Genomic DNA, 16,420 nt, shown 5'->3' with positions numbered 1-16,420 from the left:
GACCCGGCAGGGGGCTAGGACAGCATCTCTGTTGTTCTGTCAGCGGTAGTGCGGAGCGATTAACCGAAATGTCGGGTTATTTTCCGTTTTTTTTTATACAACTAATTGACCGACGTCGTTTCAGTTATTTGAATTCCATTTAGTTCGTTTTTTTTTCTGTGAGCTTGATGTGCAGTTTCTGTAGAGATAAATCAGATCAAGCCTGAACTGTGTGATGCTGTAGTTTCCAACAGGCCAATATTATACATAGTTTAGCACGGAAAACGTAGTAATTAACTACAATTACCATAATCCATTGCGCGGCCACTTAAACATGTCTGGTCTGTGCGGAGAAGACACGGAGACTGAGAGAAGAGAGAACTCGTGATCGAGAGGGTAGAGAAAGCAATTGCTTTGCGAGTCTGAAAATACATGATCTAAGTGATTGATAGTTGGTATTCGGCAGTCATAAAAGTATGCCTTATTTACTTTGAAGAAGTACTAAAATTGTGTTTCTGTTAGACAACAGCTCTATATGAGATGATGACTTGGAGTTAAATAAAGTCCTCAAATAAAACAACTATTTTATGAAAGTAATGTGAATAAATGTAGTAATGGGCAGTCACTACCACCATGGGACTTTAATTCATTGTATTCTGTGTTGTTACATCATTCAACCCACATAATGCATAGTGCATTTAATGTCTAAAAAAATGTTATGTCTACTTTTTTACATTTTATAATCGAACCGAAACCGAACCGAAACCGAACCGACCTCAAAAAGCACGAATCACTCAGCACCAGTCAGCAGGGCTGTTATATTGTACACACTGCTGATGGGACTCTTTCTGGTACCATTATTACACACTGCTGATGGGACTCTTTCTGGTACCATTATTACACACTGCTGATGGGACTCTTTCTGGTACCATTATTACACACTGCTGATGGGACTCTTTCTGGTACCATTATTACACACTGCTGATGGGGACTCTTTCTGGTACCATTATTACACACTGCTGATGGGACTCTTCTCTGGTACCATTATTGCACACTTGTATTGTATATAGGACAACATTGTCATGTCTGGTGTTACAAACTGTAAAGTCAATTTTAGGCACAGGCTAGCATACCATCTTACCTCTGTACAGACAAGGCATATTCTCTTTCTCTCTCAATCACTCACTCTCTCACAATATGCACCACCGTCTCTGAAGACTAGTCTACAGATTACGTCCCCCTGCTGCCGTTACTCCGAGAGACAGGCAAAGACTTGGTCTGAAAACCTTCTTTCTTTTTGTTTTGGGTGTCAAAATAACTGGCCAATAGTTGGAAATAAAAAAGACCAATTAAACAAAGCAAAGGACAGCGGCACAGTGCAGTGACACCCCTCACTGGCAGACAGACTACACCAAGACCAAGAAGAAGGCCACTTATTTTTTCATGAGACAAGAGGCAGCTTGAGTTTCCATGGTGATGATACAAACCTATAATAATAGATTTTCAGCAGGACAGAATGAGCATGAGGATTCATCCAACAAATGGAATCATTGTGGGTGTTCATGGAACCAACTCTGTTGTGCTTATGATTTAGAGAAAATCAGTTAAATTAGTTCAGTTCCACTGATTCAATGAATGAATGAATTTTTTTAGGTGTTGTAGCAGACTTGAATGTATTGTTAAAAGAGTAATTGCATGGAACTGAATCAAATCTTAATTTGATTAGTTGTTTTAGCTGAGACTAAGACCGTTCGATTCATAAGGTGTACGTGGAGAAGTGGAGAATTCATGTGTCATGACTTGAAATAGTATAGCTAGCTATAAATAGACAGCCTCAAACTTTCTGGTGTTGGTCTTAAAGTATGTGTATTCCCTAGCTCTTGTCCTCCAGCCCAACGATGCCCTGGTCTACAAGCTCCGTGCTGATGTCAGAGGCCACCTGGGCAAGACTGACCAAGCGATGCAGGACTATAGAACAGCAGTGGAACTCCAAGAGGCACTGGAGGGCTGAGATGAGCCAACCCCATATTAGCGATACCATACCGTCTGTCTCCTTATGATGCTACTCAACGTGACAGGTTCAGACCTACCGGTCATAGGTATGGTTGACTGAGGAAATATATACTGTTCATCAAAATGTATACTTTGTGATATATTGTGCATCAGAATCTTCAATATTTGTTATATTTGTTGTTATATGTTTCATAAAACTTCCATGACATTCACGTGAGTGTTTTATGAGTAATCTTTAATGTGCAATCCTGTCTTACAGGTCCAATACGGACGTTTTTATCTTAATATCAAATTGTTTCTGGGTAGCAATTAAAGAGATTGAACGGGATCTTTAGCACGTTGAAATTTGTAACGTATTGTGTGAATTGGAATTTGACTTATTTAAAAAAAAAACATAATAATAATCAGGACGTAACATATCATATGCAATTGATGACGTTCTACACAATTGTGCACAATTTTCAGGGACCCGTTTTGACTCGTGAGCACTACTACTGACTGAGATAATATAAAACCTTTAAAAAGCATCTTTAAGTATCTTACTGTGATTGGTGTCACAAAACCTTTATAATGCGTCTTTAATTGTCCCCCACAATGAAATGGGGGGAGGGGGGGGGTTGGACCACTATGGATCTGTCTCCATCTGTTTGTATGTCCGTTGGTACGTTAGTCACACACAATCCGGGTTACGGCACTAGTGAAACCGACATCAGTTTGCAGCTCACGGTATATGTTGCTCCACTGTTCCTGTCCCCATACCGTGCTCCAACCAGTGATCCTCTTCTCGCAAACACACGTGAACGTCCTCCTTGACAACGTACCAACTGTTTGAGCTATACAAAAGGTACCAATTGGATTCCTGATTCAGCAACATTTCAAGCAGGCTGTGAAGTGAGCTTCCGGCACATTTTTAACTCTGTTACATATGTAACCTGAAAACTAGCTGTTATTGGCAGAGAGGTGTCACGAGAATTTTTATCCCAATGTTGTGAACTCAACTATCACTTAAGCTTTGAATAATTCCCAGGGGTTGTAAATCCCTGGTTAATGAAGAATTAGACAAAGTCCCAGTCTGCAATAGGTCAAAAATGTATTCAGAGAACGTTCTGAAAATCATACTATGCACATAGTCTTTTATACCTCACATTTGGTCATACCAGGCCCCTTATAAATGCCCCTCCTCTTCTCTAACACTGTCAATGCTACTTACAAGAATTTTCCAACAAATACATTGCTTCAATATGTTTCATAATCTACTGCAAGCCTAGCTGTTTCTCCCCTCCCTGGGTGGGGAGACCTTCTTCCTGTTATCAGTTTCACAGTTACCTGTCACAACTTGTCTGTCGACAGTTACTCTTCTCCTTAAATGTCTCACTTACATTGCTAAATAGTAAAGTCTTCACTTGTCCTATGCACACACATTAGGGAATTAATCTTATAATCACTCAGTTATACATTTTCAGGGTGGAATCATTTAGTCAAAACCTTAAACCTATAAATTCCATTATCCAGAGGTTTGAAACTCTCTTTGTTAATGGTCTATTAACTTATACTGGTGATGTCGCCAGGCAGGCCAAAACTCCACCCATGCAAAACACCCTGAAAAGGCGTTCTTTTCAAACAGCTTTTACACTAAAAGGGTATTATCATAATTTTCACAATTTCACAGTGTGGAAATACAGTATATATAAAACACAGGAAAATCACGTTTTTGAGGTTGTTTGAATTGCTTTGTGCCAAGTTCAATATCTCCCTTCATGAATTCCCCTGAGAGGTTATTAACTGCTTGCAGTGCCAGTGATTGAATCAGAGAGAGACCATTTTGTCTCGGCATACACAGTATCCCAACAAACAAACACAGAGGTAGTATTTCCTTGGCTTTGGAGCTCTTTCCCAGTTAAGGACCTGGGTTATTTCTTGCCCATCCAAATCGGCTGAGTCAGTCTCCATAAAACAGGAGCTATATAGAGAGAGGAAAGAGAAGGAGGCCTGTGGAGTATAAAAAACACCTGCCAAATGAACTGGCGTGCCTCCAGGGGGGGGAGGGAGGGAGGGTGTGGAGGGTGGGGGGGGTGGGGTGGGGTGAGAGGAAAGCGAGAGAGAGGAGTAATGAAGGAGAGAGGAGTATGAACACAACCATCTGTTCCACTTACACACTGAGACGGTGTGTGTGTGTGTGTGTGTGTGTGTGTGTGTGTGTGTGTGTGTGTGTGTGTGTGTGTGTGTGTGTGTGTGTGTGTGTGTGTGTGTGTGTGTGTGTGTGTGTGTGTGTGTGTGTGTGTGTGTATGCCGCTTGTTGCATTTCAAGGGCAATCATGCAGTCTTTCTCTGAAAACAGTGCTAGCAAAAATGATATGGCTGACCCAACTGAATGGATTGTGTTTCTTAAAGAGGAGATTCTTTTGTTTTCCAATCCAACATTGTTTGTTGCATTCTAATGGAACATGTTTCTTTTACTTCCATATTGAGCTCTTACAATTACACAATTCATTCAAATACTGTCTTGAGCTGAGGAAATCTAAACCTTGTTAGTTATTGCTCATAAAAACGCTGCATGTTTTGTGCAATTTACTCTGTTTACTGCCCACTGGGCACTGACGTCAGTTTAACGTCTAGTTTTGATTTACACTGAACAAAAATATCCATGTAAAGTGTTGGTTTTGTCACACAACACAATGCCACAGATGTCTCAAGTTTTGAGGGAGCGTGCAATTGGCATGCTGACTGCAGGAATGTCCACCAGAGCTGTTGCCAGAGAATTGAATGTCACTTTCTCTACCATTCTCTTCCAACGTTGTTTTAGAGAATTTAGCAGTACTTCCAACCGGCCTCACAACTGCAGACCACGTGTATGGCGGTGTGTGGATGAGCGGTTTGCTGATGTCAACGTTGTGAACAGAGTGCCCCATGGTGACGGTGGAGTTATGGTATGGGCAGGCATAAGCTACGGAAAAACTAACACTATCACATTTTATCGATGGCAATTTGAATGCACAGAGATACCGTGACAAGATCCTGAGGCCCACTGTTGTGCCATTCATCCGCTGCCATCACCTCATGTTTCAGCATGATAATGCACGGCCCCATTTTACAAGGATCTGTATACAATTCCTGGAAGCTGAAAATGTCCCAGTTCTTCCATGGCCTGCATCCTCACCAGACATGTCACACATTGAGCATGTTTGGGATGCTCTGGGTCGACGTGTACGACACCGCGTTCTAGTTCCCGCCAATATCCTGCAACTTCGCACAGCCATTGAAGAGGAGTGGGACAACATTCCACAGGCCACAATCAACAGCCTGATCAACTCTTCACGAAGGAGATGTGTCTCACTGCATGAGAGCAAATGGTGGTCACACTAAATACTGACTGGTTTTCTGATCCACGTCCCTACCTTTTAAAAAAAAAAAGAAGCTTTATGTGACCAACAGATGCATATCTGTATTCCCAGTCATGTGAAATCCATAGATTAGGGCCTAATCAATTTATTTCAATTGATTGATTTCCTTATATGAACTGTATCTCAGTAAAATCTTAGAAATTGTTGCATGTTGCGTTTATATTTTTGTTCAATATACATTTTACTGCGTTATCAACTAACATGAATTCAACAACCATTAGTACCATGTCATTGGATTTAAATGACAAGTTGGGTGAAAGCGGGTGGCATCTAATGTCTCTTGGACATTTGGTCAGTTGTGCAAGATTAAACATCAAGCTGTCACATTAGAGCCAGCAACTGCTCCGTTATCCAACTTTGTCAACACAGATATTGCATTTCCTAATGAAACTCTATTTACTTACTTAGATGTTCAGTGATTCTCTAATCTGTTTGTGTACCAGAGGACCACATACTGTGATCTGAGTATGACGCACTTTGATTGATTTTCTTCATTCATCATAAATGAATGATATGACGCTCACCTGTGATGTGGATATTCTTTGTGATTTGGTCATCTGTAATAATTCAGTTACAGTTGGGATGACAGCCCACCTATTTCAAAATGAAGACGTTATCTTTGTCCTCTGTAGCCTACACTTGCCAGGTATTCTTTTTGATTCAAATTTTTTAGATGAAAATCCCAAGGAAGATGACACATCGCTTTTGTTAAATATCACAATATACAGTGCCTTCAGAATGTATTCATACCCCTTGACTTATTCCACATTTTGTTGTGTTAAAGCCTGAGCTAAAAATGTATTAAAGCAATTTTTTTCTCACCCGTCTACACACAATACTCCATAAGGACAAAGTGAAAAGACCTTTGGCAGTGATTACAGCTGTGAGTCTCGCTGGGTAAGTCTCTAAGAGCTTTGCACACCTGGATTGTGCAGCATTTGCCCATTATTCTTTTCAAAATTCTTCAAGCTCTAGCCTTATTTAGGCTTGCCATAACAAAGAGGTTGAATACTTATTGACTCTAGACATTTCAGCTTTTCATTTTTTATTAATTTCTAAAAACATACATGCAATTCCACTTTGACGTTATTGGGTATTGTGTGTAGGTCAGTGACCAAAAAAAATAATACATTTAATCCATTTTAAATTCAGGTTGTAACACAATGTGAAAAAAGTCAAGGGGTGTGAATACTTTCTGAAGGCACTGTATGTCAGTCCACAATTTATGCAATTGAATTAATGAAATTGAATGTGGGTGTTATGACGCTCGATGACAGATTCCTATTCTAGGTTATAGTGGTTTATATCGATTAGGACCTAGGCTATGACCCCAACACAACGTCATTTTACAACGTCTGACGTTGCGTCTCTGAAATGACTAGATCATCGGTAGCTATCCATGGTCCTGAAACAACAGCGCGCCACAGCACAGAGCAACTCCCATGAGGAGATGGGTTCCCTGGATAGTCGCACTGATTGAAATGTATTATTTAACAGAAGACATAGGCCTACTTTTTTGAGGATTCTTCTGGAAAAACACAGCCAAAATGCTCCCCAACAGCTCTTTCAGGAATCTAACCCTGGAGGACGGTTTTTTCCTAATGAACAACTCGTCTGGGAACGAAACGTACAGCGAGTCTCAAGGCAGCGCTATCCTTATCTCCTTCATTTACTCGGTTGTCTGTTTGGTCGGACTGTGCGGGAACTCTATGGTTATCTATGTCATTTTCAGATATGCCAAAATGAAAACTGCAACAAATATTTACATTCTGAATCTGGCCATAGCGGACGAGTTACTTATGCTGAGTGTCCCTTTCTTGGTGACATCTTCACTCCTTCATCACTGGCCTTTCGGCTCCCTTCTCTGCCGCCTTGTTCTAAGTGTTGATGCTATTAATATGTTTACGAGTATTTACTGCTTAACTGTACTTAGCATAGACCGATATATTGCGGTTGTGCACCCCATCAAAGCCTCCCGGTACCGGAGACCCACAATAGCTAAAATAGTCAACTTTGGGGTTTGGATGTTTTCTATCCTGGTCATTTTGCCCATTATTATATTTTCCACGACCGTTCCGAACTTGGACGGTTCGGTCGCGTGCAACATTCAGATGCCAAAGCCAGTTAACCAGTGGATGGCTGTGTTTGTGGTCTATGCCTTTCTCATGGGCTTTCTGTTCCCAGTCATTGCTATCTGTATGTGTTACATCCTCATCATCGCCAAGATGAGAGTGGTGGCACTGAAGGCAGGTTGGCAGCAGCGTAAGAAGTCGGAGAGAAAGATCACTCTGATGGTGATGATGGTGGTGACCGTGTTTGTCATCTGTTGGATGCCCTTTCACATTGTGCAGCTCGTCAATGTCTTTGTGGAGCACCATAACGCAACACTCATGCAACTCGCAGTGATTCTGGGATACGCAAATAGCTGCGCCAACCCTATACTGTACGGATTTTTATCAGACAATTTCAAACGTTCGTTCCAAAGAATTTTGTGCCTGCGCTGGATGGACAATGCAACGGAAGAACCCATAGATTACTATGCCACGGCTCTGAAAAGTCGTGGTTACAGTGTGGATGAATTTCAACCGGACAATATCGAATGTGATAGCACGTATAGAAATGGAACATGTACTTCTAGGACAACGACACTGTAGCAGCGTATGGACATGATGAAAGGAACAAAATCCTAAATGTGACCACTGATTGTTTCGCTCATTACTAGGCGGTTACTTCGATATGTATTCATGTTGTTTACTTGCAACTATTTGAACGCAATTAAAATGTTAAATAATCCAAATGTCTTATTATTGTTCGTATTATTACAATGTGGGTTCAGGTGGCACTGTGCGTAATAGTCGCCTACAGAGCTGAAACCCGACGGGCACTACTAGAGGCTTCCGGAGTGATATTATTTCCACTGTGTGAGCACATACAAAAAAAGTGTTAAACAGTGCTGCTTATGATTAATCTGTTGCAGATATCTTGGAGAGTAAACCAAGATGTGCAGTTTAAGTTCAGATTCATACTCAGTCTCCATTGATGAATTATTAATTGCGCAAATTCAAGTTAAAACAGCATCAGTGATCTTCGCTTTTAAATCTCTCAGGCAGAGAGCAACATGAACACTTGTTCACCTTAGCAAAACAACCACATCCTGGTCCGGAAAGAGCAGCCCAGCTATCTCGTATCCGCTGTCCTCTTATCTTTGGTGCAGATTTACTCCGTTTTTTGTAGAAGATAGCCACTGGGTACGGACGTCAGTTCAACGTCTAGTTTTCAATTAGTTGCTGAATGAAACGTGCAATCAACCAAAAATGTCATTAGATTTGTAATAATACGACACGAAATTCCCTTACATTGATTACTTTTGTTCAAATCCAATCAGTTTTCCACGTTGATTCAATGTCGTCACTTTGATTTAAACCCAAAAAATGTTTTTATGGAAACAACGTTGATTCAACCAGTTTTTGCCCAGTGGGTAAACCTGCCCACAATGTCTGTTTGCTCAGAATTTATTCATCCTTTATTTTCAATGATAATACAATCTATTGCTTTTAAAAACAGTTGATTTATTGACAAGACGTCTTTCTTTTGAAATGAGACAGAACTAGGTTTATGGGCTGAACATTTTACACCATGGGCAGAGGCTATGATCCTTTATATCGGACTGGAAACTTCCAAAATACTGAAGCATCAAAATCATCTTCATATGTTACACAATGACTTATATACAAACCACATATATACAGTACAGCAATAAAATAAGTAAATGCAACATAAAGCCCTAGCAAATATTATGAAGAAATGTGAGCCCTCAGCCCATATACAAATCCTCAAAATAAAATAATAACCAAAGCCTGTACAGTGACCTACTGCAGATAAAAATCCTTTCTATAAAAACATTTTATTCCAGTGCTTATTGAAGTAAGGAAGTGATGAGAGATCTTATACATTGTCAGTTAAAACCTTCAGGTTGTCTGACTCTTAGCTGTGGCCTCCGTTCACACTCCTGCAGCTTAAGTTGCCTCCTTCTCATTCGCGTTTTCCAGGGAGTATTTTTCCTTGGAGGACTCCGCCCTCTTCATTGCCATTTTCTCTGCATTTTTCATGGCCAGTTTCTGTGAGCGCCTCCTGAGGCAGCACTTAACAATAGATAACACCACGACTAACAGAATGACCAAGGCCATCACTGCTATCAGCACAGGTATGAAAATGTAAGCTTGGTCTCCACTCTTGTCCACTGTCTCAATGTCATCTGTAGGGGAAGTTGGAGTGTGTTGGTCTGGCAAAGAGGCAAAAAAAGGCCTCTCCCGAATTGCTGGCTTGGAAGTTGGGATATAGTCTTGGACCAAATCGTTGTCAACACCTTCAGGAGCAATGGTAGCTGCTGGTAGTTCGTTGCATGCCATTGAGCCCTCATCTTGAAGATTTCCATTTTTATCATAGCATTTACAGAGGAAAGAACCCTCAGTGTTGACACACTGGTCTTTACAGGGCCGATCTCTGCATTCGTCAATGTCCACACAGTTTCCAGACCCATCTGTCATATAACCTGCTTTGCATGGAGCACAAATTCCACGTATATCCGATCCATCATCACGTTCCCATGTTAGAGTCGTTGCAGAGCAAGTCAGTTCAAACATTTTCCCAAACCCACAATCCAGAATCAGTTTATGAGGATCCTTTGGGTCTGGCGTGAGTAATCGGGCCTCTGGTATGTGTAGGGTAGGACACTGCTTCATGATAGGTACCTCTCCATTACGTTGTTTACAAATGAATGGATGCTCTGTCTTACAGGTACTGGAAACAAACCCCCAGTTCACAATCTCAGTTCCATTAAACTCACCAGAGAGAAATACACAGTATATACCCGTGCAGGTTGGTTCGGGCAAATACTTCCACTGATCCAGTTCTGTGTCGCTGCTGTTATCCACCGTCCACTTGAAACCATTCAGAGGTGCGTCATGTTTCACGCAAGACCCCTTTCCTTTCATCAAGCCCACCCAGAACTGAAATGTACGTTCTTTGGATGGTATGTCCGAGATTACTTTCAAAATCTTCAAGGCTTCCTCCATACTGGCCACTTTAGTTAGGAAACTGCCAGGCTGACAGGCTTCTGAAGCTTTGTCAAAGTTGAGAGGATAATGATGAAGGTAATAGGGTTTAGCAACAGGAACACACAAACCTACCCCCAAGACACTCCACAGGCATATCCAATAGTACTCCATTCTCCCTGCTTGCACCATCGATCTGACGGTAGTGGTTCTCATTCAGACTGACAATGGTCCTCCTGCTAGCCGCTCCTGTAATGGACTGGCTGACAATGGTCCTCCTGCTAGCCGCTCCTGTAATGGACTGGCTGACAATGCTCATTTTGCTGCTGCTTTCTTAGCTCCCCCTAATAGGTCCTCCCAAGACAAGAAGCACAGGAAGTGTGCTTAGACTTGATACAGCCATCCACTTCCTCTGCGGAGAGGGTGGTGGCACAGCCAAACAATAGCAACTTAGAATCTAATTACCTATTCATTAAAGTACACAGTAGCCTAAGGTCCAATGCCTGAGTGAGTTGTGAGAAAAATACACTAATGTAGTCCAGGTGCTATCAGCCTAACTCCAGTAACTGACATCCTTTGATTCTTTGATAATATTTATGAGATCACCAGGCCAGCTTCACTTTTGTTTTGTCGGAGCTGCAGGAAGTTTTACTTCACAGAAAAGAGAACCAGAGAGGTGCACACATCCAACTGGAAAAACAGAACTTGTGAGAGGATATGCCAGCCTGCTGATGAACTGTCCTGGTATCAGGATGTGATGATAAAAAGCGGACTTTGTATGATTAATTCCCTCAGGGAATAGACCCCTCGTGTGGTTTGGTTTTTATCAACCCTGAAACAGGAAACTCAGAATGGTGTCATTGAATAACAACTACACTTTGTGAGGCATTCAGGGGGTCCCCCACTTGGGATACACAGATTGTTCCATGTTCCCTAAGTAAATGACTATTATTTAGGTTATGCTGCAGAGTTTCATTGTCAGAAATAAGCAGATGCTTCCTGGGGGAAGTGCCAGAGAATGGCAGGAAGAGAGGCTGAGATTGAGGGCCTCACTGTAGCACAACCCAAATATGAGAGGGCTTTGTCCACAGCACTACTCAGACAGGAGCAGTCAGAGGGACACCAATACGGGAGGGGCTGGGGAACCAGAGGAAATGTAATTATTAGTGACAGGAAAAGAAGTCACCCCAAAAGCCATCAGAGAGTGAGAACAATCGAGTGAAGTCACTCTTCCATTTGGCTACTTACTGTAAAAATGTATGGGAACTCCTTAATCTAATTGTTGTTACCACAAAATGGTTTAATACCTTCAATTTAAGACCAAAAAAAGAAACAACCCTGTCTTGTACCACAGACTTTATGGTTTCAGTGTGAATTGCAAAGTATTGTGGGTAGAGGATCTGTATCATCATTTGCATCGTATATACTTAACACCCGTTGGAGCGCTGAGAGCAGTGTCAGAGCAATGTGCATCTTGTCCTTCTAATAAAGTACTTCAGGGGCTGTATGTATCAAGTACCTTAGAGTAATGTAAGATTACTGATCTATTACCCCTGTCTATGTAATCTTATTCATTGTGATCTAAAGGGAAAAACTGATCCTAGATCAGCACTCCTACTCTGAGACGCTTGATACATAGAGCCCCAGGACCTCCAGATTGTTAGCTCCCTCTGGATTAAGGAATTAGGTCACATCAGACAATGATTAAGAGCACATAGTCATTCTACTCACTGTGGGAATCAGGATTCCAAATGTCGAAAATGATATTATACTATAATATTTCTGAATACTCAGTTATTGTCATTTTTAGTGCACACCAATTCAGGTAGGAATACAATGAGTGGTTAAATCATCCAATATCAATTAGTGTAGTCAAGAAAACATACAATATGAGCAGATTACTTCAAGGATGCTCCTCACGGTCATCCCACTTTCTGATAGCCCCTCACCCCCCTCTAAGTGATTTAGACTGCTTAGTTTGTTCTTAAACTACCGTGCCTCCCCTTTCAGTTTGCTGTTGTGCCTCATCAATGTAAACACAACGGTTCTGACAGCACTAACTCTATTATATCCTCTACCCCGGCATCCATTTTCCATTGCTCTGATTCCCAATGATATATTACGATATTATAACACAGTGTTTTACACGGTTCCTTTTTCTATTTGAATGACCCATCTGCATGTCCTGAATCCTAAATGAAGTGTTTGGCCCTCATTATGTAACAACAAGTGAAACATTGCTGTGGTGTGCTGGGTGGGTGGTGTGTATTACAGTAGCAACACATTTCAGTAACACTAAGGGTGTATGCATCTCTCCCACAAACAGCACGGACTGATACAGACGATAGCTTGTGATCTGATGAAATTATCTCTAGTGGTTCTAAGCTACCTGTTGGAAAACTGATACATTGATGCCATTCTTTTGACCGACCATGAGTTTTTCATGTCTATGTCCATCAAAAGCAGATTTTTTATTCAGAATGAATATGAAGCATTATGGCATCTGCCTAACATATAGCAATGTTTGAATATCACGGCCAACTGAGCCTCTCATTTAAGGTTTTATGGCAAATAGAGTATATATTTTCTCCAACACTTGAGTTTATAATAGGACAGTCTAACGGTATGCTGGGTAATTGTGCTGGGCTCCAGCATGGCCTCTCTCTCTCTCTGAATGGAGCTGCAGTGATACATGAAGACTGATATACTGTGTGGGAGGGTTTGACTTAGCCCAGTCATGACACATGAGATGAATCCACACTGAGCCCATAAATACCATGTGGTCCCAAGAACCCTGGAATTTACTCTCAATAAGTCCCTGCAAATATGAAAAATGTTATACCGATAGAGAGAAATAATGTACTCGGTGACATGACATGGTTGGCTGTGTGTGTGTGTGTAAGTTGACAAAGCTGTCTATTGGTACATTTACCAGGTTAGGGAAAGTCCAGTATCTCCTGGATCCAATTAAAAGTGTAACCTGCTAATTGGACAGAACACTGGCGGTTATGCAGCCTCTCAACACGTGAATTAAATATGACATTTAATGAATCAGTACACAAATGACAATGATACCTGTGGGTAAACAGATGTGCTAATATTGACATAGCCCTTTCCTGCAGTCAATTACCAAAAGCGCCCTTTTTGGCCTCATGGGTGGAATGTTATTTATATTTTTCATAAATTCATCATTAATAAAGATAAATTAAAAGATCTGGTGTTTCTATGTCAAATGGTTTTGTTATATTTCAGTCTTCTGTGATGTATATAAAGTGTAATATTGGGATGCAAACTCAAAATGTAATACATTTCATCTCTATATCTGACATGGTACAGGTGTCTTCTCTTTTGAAGCCCATAACCATGTGTGTGAGGTGCATACTTGGGTTTCAGAGTAGATTTGTTTAAGACTACCAAGAAACAATCTGTGTGACCCTGATTTAGCCCACTGCAGTAAAACGTTAATGAGGAATGATATTCAGTAGGGACAGCAAGTCAACACAAATGCTTTCTGACAACACATTTATCTGTAGAAGTGTTGTTCACGCTTTACTGTAGCAGAGGGAACGCAACACCCTGCTACAACTCAACTCCCTGTGGAGTGAAAAAGGTATGTGATCGTAGGTGGGGGGGAAGGACGACAGAGGCGGAGAAAATGACCGGTTAATTTAGTATTCCTAACACGGTATTGTGAGGAAAATTGGCTGCATGGAACCAAAGCAAAGAAAGTTCAAGTTAAAGAGTCCCCACTCCTACCTTACCTGCCTACCCATTACTTACCTAATCTTTTAACTAACTAACATACAGGGCGTGGTCCGCCCAGGTCTTACCTAGTGTGCATAGACAGAGTAAATACTACGGGTTATGTATTCCCACAGGCCTCTTGCCTAAACACTTCCAAGGTGTGTTCCCCTTCCCCCCGGTAACAAATAAAACAGAATAATTACTAGCTTAAAGTGAACAATTTCAATAATCAAAAACACTAAGTCCTATTGGCATACACATACCTCAGGAGTAGCGGCTACAGAATACTTTCAACAAAAACTTTCATGGACTAACAACCAACACAGGACATCAAAGAAGCTCTCCTCTCCTGACAAAGGAACACTGGCTTTTATCCAGCTGAAGGAGTTGGTAATTGAAGACGGCTGTTTCCCTTGACAAGAGGGAGAGTTCAGAGCTCCAATCATCGATGGGGCCGACCAATCAGCTGCTTGAGGAATCCAGGATTCAATTTCCTGAAATACACACACACATACAAACCCACAACAACACAGAAACTGGGGAACGTAACACTAATTATGTTAGTTGACACAGCTCTACATGACCTGCAATAATAGGTGTTTTTGTTTCAGAAGGCTGTAGAAAGTTCTCCTTGTACTTTACAATTCATTTTATTCCCATGTATCTAGTACTCAAATCAAATCAAATTTTATTGGTCACATGCACATATTTAGCAGATGTTATTGCGGGTGTAGCGAAATGCTTGTGTTCCTAGCTCCAACAGTGCAGTAGTATCTAACAATACACAAATCTAAAAGTAAAAGAATGTAATTAAGAAATATATAAATATTAGATTGAGAAATGTCAGAGTGGCATTGACTAGAATACAGTAGAATAGAATACAGTATATCCATATGAGATGAGTAAAGCAGTATGTAAACATTATTAAAGTGGCCAGTCTGATGGCCTTGAGATAGAAGCTGTTTTTCAGTCTCTCAGTCCCAGCCTTGATGCACCTGTACTGATACAGCCCGACAGGATGCTCTCAATTGTGCATCTGTAAAAGTTTGTGAGGGTTTTAGGGGCCAAGCCAAATTTCTCCAGCCTCCTGAGGTTGAAGAGGCACTGTTGCGCCTTCTTCACCACACTGTCTGTGTGGGTGGACCATTTCAGATCATCAGTGATGTGTATGCCGAGGAACTTGAAGCTTTCCACCTTCTCCACTGCGGTCCCGTCAATGTGGATAGGGGTGTGTTTCCTCTGCTGTTTCCTGAAGTCCACGATCAGCTCCTTTGTTTTGTTGACGTTGAGTGAGAAGTTATTTTCCTGGCACCACTCTCCCAGGGCCCTCACTTCCTCCCCGTAGGCTGTCTCGTCATTGTTGGTGATCAGGCCTACAACTGTTGTGTCCTCTGCAAACTTGATGATTTAGTTGGATGCGTGCGTGGCCACGCAGTCATGGGTAAACAGGGAGTACAGGAGGTGGCTGAACATGCACCCTTGTGGGGCCCCTGTGTTGAGGATCAGCGAAGTGGAGGTGTTGTTTCCTACCTTCACCACCTAGGGGCAGCTCGTCAGGAAGTCCAGGACCCAGTTGCACAGGGCGGGGTTCAGACCCAGGGCCCCGAGCTTAATGATGAGCTTGGGGGGTACTATGGTGTTGAATGCTGAGCTATAGTCAATAAACAGCATTCTTACATAGATATTCCTCTTGTCCAGATGGGATAGGGCAGTGTGCAGTGTGATGGCAATGGCGTCATCTGTGGATCTTTTGGGGCGGTAAGCAAATTGAATTGGGTCTAGGGTGTCAGGTAAGGTAGAGGTGATATGATCCTTGACAAGTCTCTCAAAGCACTTCATGATGACAGAAGTGAGTGCAATGAGGCGAGTCATTTAGTTCAGTTACCTTTGCTTTCTTGGGTACAGGAACAATGGTGGACATCTTGAAGCAAGTCGGGACAGCAGACTGGGATAGGGAGAGATTCAATAAGTCCATAAACATTCCAGCCAGCTGATCTGTGCATGCTCTGAGGACGCAGCTAGGGATGCCGTCTGGGCAGTCAGCCCTGCGAGGGTTAACACACTTAAATGTCTTACTCACGTCGGCCATGGAGAAGGAGAGCCCACAGTCCTTGGTAGCGGGCCGTGTCTGTGGCACTGTGTTATCCTCAAAGCAGGTGAAGAAGGTGTTTAGCTTGTCCGGAAGCAAGACGTCGGTGTCCGCGACGTGGCTGGTTTTCCCTTTGTTAT

General features: G+C 41.8%; 3 protein-coding genes across 4 annotated transcripts in view; 2 read left to right on the top strand and 1 right to left on the bottom strand.

Moving 5' to 3' along the window:
- Nucleotides 1-2,204, top strand: part of ttc6 (tetratricopeptide repeat domain 6) — a 29,947-nt gene extending 27,743 nt beyond the window's left edge. For both annotated transcript variants that reach the window (XM_014194592.3, XM_014194585.3), the window contains exon 32: nucleotides 1,857-2,204. In XM_014194592.3, the coding sequence (XP_014050067.3) occupies nucleotides 1,857-1,990 (134 nt within the window). In that variant the 3' untranslated portion in view covers nucleotides 1,991-2,204. The remainder of the gene's footprint in view (nucleotides 1-1,856) is intronic.
- A 4,616-nt stretch (nucleotides 2,205-6,820) lies between these two features.
- sstr1a (somatostatin receptor 1a) lies at nucleotides 6,821-8,180 on the top strand. The gene has a single exon (XM_014194577.3). It carries the CDS (start codon nucleotides 6,941-6,943, stop codon nucleotides 8,045-8,047), a length of 1,107 nt encoding a protein of 368 aa, XP_014050052.1. The 5' UTR covers nucleotides 6,821-6,940; the 3' UTR covers nucleotides 8,048-8,180.
- Nucleotides 8,181-8,941: 761 nt separating this feature from the next.
- Nucleotides 8,942-10,811, bottom strand: LOC123742703 (C-type lectin domain family 14 member A). The gene has a single exon (XM_045717666.2). It carries the CDS (start codon nucleotides 10,661-10,663, stop codon nucleotides 9,410-9,412), a length of 1,254 nt encoding a protein of 417 aa, XP_045573622.1. The 5' UTR covers nucleotides 10,664-10,811; the 3' UTR covers nucleotides 8,942-9,409.
- Between the last annotated feature and the right edge of the window lie 5,609 nt (nucleotides 10,812-16,420).

This window comes from Salmo salar, chromosome 01 (assembly GCF_965601325.2).
Source record: "Salmo salar chromosome 01, fSalSal1, whole genome shotgun sequence".
Taxonomy (NCBI): Eukaryota; Metazoa; Chordata; class Actinopteri; order Salmoniformes; family Salmonidae; genus Salmo; species Salmo salar.
Note: the sequence above shows the minus strand (reverse complement) of the source record. Positions and strands in the feature narration are given on the sequence as shown.